The sequence below is a fragment of the Orycteropus afer genome, unplaced genomic scaffold (assembly GCF_000298275.1).
Source record: "Orycteropus afer afer isolate SDZICR_OR568_19922 unplaced genomic scaffold, OryAfe1.0 scaffold00774, whole genome shotgun sequence".
NCBI lineage: Eukaryota > Metazoa > Chordata > Mammalia > Tubulidentata > Orycteropodidae > Orycteropus > Orycteropus afer.
The window spans coordinates 442,405-450,281 of NW_006922361.1; the positions used below are offsets into that span (position 1 = coordinate 442,405).

Here is a 7,877-nt window from a genome sequence, read left to right on the forward strand (position 1 = left end):
TGTGGCCTGCTTCAAATATATTTATGGACATCCTGGGAAAAGAGACACTCTTCTGTGGATTGGGATCCTGTTGTGCTGCCTATAACTGTCTGTGAGTGAACAATCCACCATTTGGCCTGGAGATCTTGGATTCGTCATTCATTAGAGTCAATAGCTGGTATACTGTCTGCCAACCTTGAGCTCATCAGCCCCTACAGCTGTATGAGTTGGGAAAATTTTCTCTCTCTATGTATATTTATAAGCTTTACTAGTTTTGCTTCTCTAGAGAACCCAGCCTAACACACTATGGCAGCAAGAACCATAACAAAGAACTGGGGTGGGGTCAGCCTCACAACTAAGGGGTGGGGCGTGGAGGGAGCTGCCCTGGAGATAAAAACAGTGTTTTCAGGAGGCACAAGGGCAGCTGTCCACCTCAATTCACTCTCCCCTCTTCTTCTCAATCAAACTTCGACACTCTGAAACCAGGCTTCCTTCTCCCACTCCTATAACAGCTCTGCAAACGTTCCCCAAGAATGTCCAGAAAACACTGGATCCTTCCAAACAAACTCACAATCGTTCTCCTTCCTGACCCCATGACACTCCCCCTTTTGCCACCATTCTCTTTGGAAAATAGTGTCCCCAAGGGCATTTTCCTTATTAAGAATTTGAAGCCAAATGTGGATAAACTCATCTAAAAGGGACAAAAACAAAAACAAATCTTAGCCATTGTTTCAACTTCCATCATGGAGCCTCTGTGTGTGTCCGAGTAGAATTCTGCCCCCCTGGTTGCCATGGCTGCAGGACATCACAGCAGACTGCCAGGCCTTTCCTCAGAGGTGCCTCTGTGTGGATGAGATTGCCAACCCTTTGGTTAGCAGATGAGTACATTAACCCATTGTGCCACTCAGAGACATCTAGGTAGCAGATAAGAGCTACATAATGTATTGTACAGAAATGTCCTATGTCTGAATTAACACATCACAAAGAAAAGACAAATAGATGGTTCGTGTGTTAGACTTAGGTGTAAAATCTACATTAATAAAATATTGTTATGGAGTCAAATACACTAGAACACTAAGAGAATAATAATCTCTTTGGCGACATATCAACTCTTCCTTGAGTGTAAGTACAAGAAGACAAAAATGTAAATACAAAACACTAAAAAAAAAAAAAAAAAGTCTAGATCACTGTATTTTTCACAAATAACATGCGTGTCACATGGTTTTTCAAACCACACAACCTCCAGAGCATTCACTTCCTGTGTGAGCTTTATGCCTGTGCACATTATTTGCATGAACACATGATGTGAGAAAATGCCATATCCTTGTAAGATTTAAGTCATAAAAATGACTTAAGAAAATGGTTGGAGCCAAGTGGAATCCAACTCATGGCAGCCCCCTGTGTGTGAGAGCAGAAATGTGCTCCCCGGGGTTATCAGTGCCGATGCTTTGAAAGTAGATCACCAGGCCTTTCTTCTGAGGCACCTCTGGGGGGAATGAAATCACCAGCCTGTCAGTCAGCAGCCCACACTTCACCGTTTGCTTCGCCCAGGGACTCCTAAAATCGAATGAAGATAATGGTCTATGGAAATTGAGGCAAAGAGTGAAATGTAAGATCTTCCTCGTCACATGAAAACCCATCTCTCATCCTTGGAACAACCTACTCTTCACACTAAGTGTTTCTCAAAATGTTTAATAAGGGATAGTTTGGGTATAACACACAGTATCATAGTGCCGAAATAGAAAATAGGGCTGATATGAAAGGCTGTTTCGGAGTGAAGACTTCTTGAGGGCCACAGTGGTCAGCTCCTTCAGTGCTCCCTTCTACTGTTCCTCTAGTTTTCAGGACGTTCTTCTTGGCTCCTTGCTCTCTCTGCCTCCCTGGCCAGCCGGTCTGCCTTCAAGGCCACAGCCAGTGTCTCCCTCGCTTTCTTCACTTTCCGAGTCTGGCTCCTGATAGCTCCGTAAGGTACCTGCTGTCCGCGGAGGGGAGGGGAGAGACGCAGACCCACTCCTGGGATGATCTCTGCCACATTTGAAGGCTGGCCAGGGTGGGGTTCAGGGTGGGTACGTGGACCCCGATCACCAACATTGCCCAGGAACTCTCCTGTACCACTGGGTGCAACTGTTGTTAACGCATTTGAGAAATCCAAAGTATTCAACAGCTCTCCCGCGCTCCCGCAGGCCTGGAGCCCCTGCAGTCTCCTGTATGCACACACCTGCTGGGGCTTCTCCAACTTCTCCTCCCACTGGCTTCGCCTGACCTCATTGCCTGGGTGGGACGTGACTCTGGTAACAGGCCTCAGGAATGTACAGCTGGTCAACCTCAGAGGGAGAGCAGAGTCTACACCACATCTGGACTTGACTTCTGATGCATGAGCTCGTTGTTTCTCCTGTAAAGTCTGGGTCATCAGATTTCTTTTGAGGGGTCCCTTTAAAAATAAAAGGAAATGTGAAAATTAAGTATGTTGTTATTTGCCATCAAGTTGGGCCTGACTCATAGCGACCCCTCCTTGGGTTTCCAAGGTGGTATCACTACAGAATTAGATTGCCCAACCTTCATTCCGAGGAGTGGCCAGTGGCTTTGAACCGTCAGCCTTCCGGTTAGCAGTCAAGTGCCTCAGGCACTATGCTAGCAGAGAATTTTCCTCTTTTATTCAATTTGATCTTCTACCCTCCTTCTCTCCATGGAGAAATGTATCTCAAATTCTACTAAAAGGATGAATATTGGATGATTCCCACTAATATGCAATAGCTGGATGAGGCACAGGCTTAGAGATCAAAATTCATTACCAGGTATCATGGACTGCAAGAGGAACAAACAAACCTATCTTGGAAAAAGTACAATCAACATGTTCCTTAGAATTGAGGATGGGGAGGCTTCATCTCACATACTTTGGATGTGTTATCAAGAGGAACCAGTCCCTGGAGTAGGTCATCATGATTCATAAAGTAGAAAACCAAACTCACTGCCATCGATCGAGTCGGATCTGACTCATAGCGACCCCTCCTTGGGTTTCCGAGGCGGTATCAGTACAGACGTAGGTTGCCCAGTAGTCAAATGCCTTAGGCACTATGCCACCAGAGGGGGACGGAAAATCTCAGTGAAATGGATTGACCCGGTGGCTGCAACAGTGGGCGCAAACAGCGATGACGGTGAGGATGGCATAGGACCGGGCAGTGTTTGGTTCTGTTCTGCATAGAGTCACTAAGAGTGGAAACTGACTAAACAGCATATAACACAATATCACCAGAGACAGGGGCAGAGGAAATGGGGAGATACTGCTCATGGGGCACTGGGCTTCTGCTGAGGGAGATTAAAACCTTCTGGAAGTGGATAATGGTGATGATGGCACAGCATGGTGATTACAGTTAATTCACTGAATTGTGCACTTAAAATGGTTAAGATGGAAAATAATTTCATGTCCTAGATTTAATCATGTCTCCCAAAAATACGTAGCAACTTGGCTAGGCCATGATTCCTAGTATTGAATGGTCATTCTCCATTTTGTGATGTGATGTAATTATGGTTCATTGTATGCTATGTTGTAAATCTGGATCTCTAAGTGCCCCTGAGGCAGGACTAGGTTTTGTTAATGGAGATTAGGTTCCTTTTATTATGCTAAGGAGTCAGGATTAGGGTGGGATGCAACCTCCTTACTCAAGTCACAGCTCTGATCCCATGTAAGGAGAATTTCCCTAGGCTGTGGCCTGCATCGAGTTTTATCTTGTTATTAGGTGCCTTCAAGTCAGCTCTGACTCATAGGATCGTATGTGCAACAGAAGGAAACACTGCCCAGCCCCCAGACTGCGCAAATGTAAAAGGAGAGAGAAGCTAGTGGAGAGGAAGAGGCCTGGTTACCCCAGGAAAGAAGTCCTTTCCTTTGGATTCCTAGTCTTTCAGATCTAGGGTCCCTGCTCTGAGAACCTCTTGTTGTTGTTGTTAGGTGCCATGGAATCAATTCCAACTCATAACAACACTATTTGCAACAGAACAAAACCCTACCTGGTCCGCACCATCCGCACAATCCTTGCTATGTTTGAGCCCATTGTTCCAGCCATTGTGTTAATCCATCTCCTTCAGGGCCTTCCTCTTTTTCTCTGACCATCCACTTTACCAAGAATGATATCCTTCTCCAGGGACTGGTCCCTTCTGACAACATGTCTTCCAAGTAGGTGAAATGAAGTCTTGCCACACTCACTTCTAAGGAGCATTCCAGATGCCCTTCTTCCAGGACAGATTTGTTCATAGGACATTTTAGACCTCGGGGAATGATTGATGCCAAGACACATAGAGATCTCCAAGGAACCTGAGAACAAGGTGAAGACACCAAGACCTTCCCTCACAGCTGTCAGAGAGAGAAAGCCTTCCCCTGGAGCCAGCACCCTGAATTCAGACTTCTAGCCTCCTAAACCGTGAGAAAATAAATACCTGTTTGTTAAAACCATCTACTTGTGGTATTTTTGTTATGGTAGTATAACTAAGACAATATATATTTCATTTATATATAGAGAGAGATTCTGCGTGATGCAAAGGTTCAATGCCCTTGCTGCTAGTGAAAAGGTTCCAAGTTCAAATCCACCCAGAGGTGCCTCAGATGAAAGCCCTGGCCATCCACTGCCAAGTGTCATGGACTGGAAAACTCTATGGAGCAGTTTTACTGACACACATGGGGTCACTGTGAATCAGATGGCGAGATACCACATACATCTGGGGGGAAAGGCGTGGCTATCTACTGCTGCAAATTAGCCAGTGGGAACCCTATGGTCCCAAGTGGACACTGTCTGACATGGTGCTGGAAGATGAGCCCACAGGGTGGAAGGCTCTCAAAATGCGCAGTGGCTGCAGAAAAGCATACCGATGACTGTGCCATTATTTTCTCAATGTTGACTTCCATATGCATTACACAGGGTCACTGTGAGTCAGAGACGACTCGATGGCACCCAACAACAACAACAAGGAGCCCTGGCGGGGCAGTGGTTAAGTGCTTGGATATTAACCAAAATGTCAGCAGTCCAGACCCTCCAGAGGCTCCTTGGGAGACAGACCTGGCGATCTGCGTCTATGAAGATGACAGTGAAGGGCACCCCATGGGCAGTTCTACCGTGAAGCACATGGGGTCGCTATGAGTCACAACTGGCTCAACAGCCATGGGTGTGGTTTTACGCATCCACCCCTATTTACTTCACACTGTCCTTTCTCACGAAATCAGATTTGAAGACAAGACCAATGTGGGTTTTTCAAATGTTTCACACAGCAGTGTTCAGAGGCACATATATTTGAAAGATAACAGAAAAATTACTAAATGACTCAAACCCTGAGAATTTATTTTCTCAAATCTTCCAAATCAACCCACTTAACCGCAGTTCTGCAGTGATCCCATCTTCTGACTGCTCCTCTGCAGCCGGTAACTGTGTGATCCGCCTCAGATTCCCAATCCTTTCCCTTCCACCTTTGGAATTCAACCTCAGGGAGCTAGTCACAAAAATCTGTTTAAAATGCAGATCTCATCACCTCTCCTTTTAAATCCTTCATTCCCCTTGAGAAAATATTTATGGAAAGGGAGACCATGTGTCTCCCTCTGTTCCTGTAGCCCTAATGTAACCCTTCCTACTTCTTTGGGTCAGACTAGAACTGTTCTCTGTGGGGTTTCAGTGGCTGATTTTTTTCCATCCATCTCCAGGCCTTTCTTTGCAGGCACCTCTGGGTGGACTCAAACCTGCAGCCGTTCGTTCAGCAGCCCAGTGTGTTTACCACCTTCACCGTCCGGGACTCTGATACAGTGTCAGGTAGGAGTGAGTGCTGTGACGGACAATTATGAAGCCCTGGTGGCAACAGGCGAGCAGTCGGCTGCTGACTGAAAGGCTCCCTGGGAGAACGCCCTGGGCATCTGCTTCCTAAAGGAGACAGGAGACAGCCTGGAAAACCCTAAGGGCGGTTCCACTCTGTCAACGGGGTCACTGGGAGTTCAGACAGCAGAAAGGGGCAGGAAAGATGGTGAATGGAGACCCAGAACCCGGAGAGGAAAGGGGAAGAGTGCCGTTACAGTGAATTAATGTCATGAAACAAAATTTGTATGAGTTGTTAAATGGAAAATTAATTTGCCCTGTAAACTTTCACCCAAACTATAATAAAAATGAAAACAAAAATAAAAATTCATCTGGTTTAAGAGAATCTGTCTGGTACCAAAAAGATTTCACCTAAAGACAAATGGATGCTCTTGCTGTGGACATGGCTTCAGTACTCACCAGACAAGGTGGGCTCGGGAAAGAGGTCAATGGAGGCTCGCCCATGTTCTCGGAGCTGTCTTGCCGACCCAACATCCAGGATTCAGAGTCTGTCTCTTGGTGGAAAATGCAGTGACTTCCCCTCCTGTGCCCCCTGTTATAGAGGCAGGGTTGGTAACCCATCAGCCCACATCCGGCCACATTCCTCTTCATATTGATGGGATTTGAGTAAACCTTACATCTTTACAAACCAAAACCAAAAAACAAACTCACTGCCCTCAAGTCGAATTCGACTCATGGCGACCCCTCCTTGGGTTTCTGAGGCGGTATCTTTGCGGAAGTACATTGCCCAACCTTCCTTCCAAGGAGTGGCTGGTGGGTTTGCCAAGAAACACAAAAATGTGGGGTCATTCACCCCATCAGTTAGCCTTGATGGAGACAGAAACTTCAGAACATTTTTCTGAGTGGGGGGTGCGGGTATTTGCAGTTTCTATCAACGTATTATCCTTGAGTGGAGGAAATCGTTCAATGCTTAGTTACTAATTGAGAAGTCAATCCAGAGGCACCTTGGAAGAAAGGCCTGGTGATATGCTTCCCAAAAACCAGCATTGAAACCCTGTGGAGTACAGTTCTGCTCTGACTCAAATGGGGTCGCCAAGATGGCAACCGGTTTGGTTTTGGGTTTTATCAGTACACTGTGTCCCGCTTTTGTCCCATCATTTCAATATCTTTGAAAATATTCTCCAGAAATAAGAGCCGAGGCTTTGCAGATGCTGCCACCGAGACCTGCATCCTAGATTTCTGCTGCCACGCCCAGCCACGGTCAACCCCACGGTGTATTCCAACATTGCCGTCGATGGCAAACCCCTGGGGCACATCACTTTTGAGTTGTTTGCAGATAAAGTTCCAAAGACAGCAGAAAACTTTCGTGCTCTGAGCACTGGGGAGAAAGGATTTGGTTACAAAGGTTTCTGCTTTCACAGAATTATTCCTAGGTTTATGTGCCAGGGTGGTGATTTCACATGCCATAATGGCACTGGTGGCAAGTCCATCCACGGGGAGAAATTTGATGATGAGAACTTCATCCTGAAGCATACAGGTCCTGGCATCCTGTCCATGGCAAATGCTGGACCTAGTACAAATGGTTCTCAGTTTTTTATCTGCACTGCTAAGAGTGAACGGATGGATGGCAAGCATGTAGTGTTTGGCAAGGTGAAAGAAGGCATGAACATTGTGGAAGCCATGGAGCGTTTTGGGTCCAGGAATGGAAAGACCAGCAAGAAGATCACCATTGCTGACTGTGGACAACTCTAATCAATTTGATCTATATTTCATGTTTTATCTTAACCATCACACCATTCCTTCTGTAGCTTGGGAGGCACCCTTCTACCCCCAGTGTGCTTGCAATACCCTTTCATTTTTATGCTCTCACTACAGTTTTTTGGGTTCTATATTTTCTTAATCTCCTAGTCTAGCTGAGTTGCATAATTAAGTTTATGTTTATGAAATAAAAACTAAACAACAACAACAAAAAAGAAATAAGAGCAGAAATGTCTATGTACATGAATTTTCGTATAACCTTGGTTTTAATGTTGTTGTTGTTGTTATGTGCCATCGAGTCAGCCCCGACTCATAGCGACCCCTCCTTGGGTTTCCGAGGCGGTATCACTA

The 7,877-nt window shown here is 45.8% G+C and overlaps 2 protein-coding genes across 2 annotated transcripts; one reads left to right on the top strand and one right to left on the bottom strand.

The window, feature by feature from the left end:
- Positions 1-1,813: 1,813 nt before the first annotated feature.
- LOC103211702 (methyl-CpG-binding domain protein 3-like 1) lies at positions 1,814-2,389 on the bottom strand. Its single transcript, XM_007957687.1, has one exon. The coding sequence runs from the start codon at positions 2,387-2,389 to the stop codon at positions 1,814-1,816; it is 576 nt and encodes a 191-aa protein (XP_007955878.1).
- A 739-nt stretch (positions 2,390-3,128) lies between these two features.
- Positions 3,129-7,520, top strand: LOC103211703 (peptidyl-prolyl cis-trans isomerase A-like). Its single transcript, XM_042783258.1, has 3 exons — positions 3,129-3,134; positions 5,705-5,768; positions 7,024-7,520. Exons 1-3 carry the CDS (start codon positions 3,129-3,131, stop codon positions 7,518-7,520), a joined length of 567 nt encoding a protein of 188 aa, XP_042639192.1.
- The last annotated feature ends 357 nt before the right edge of the window (positions 7,521-7,877 follow it).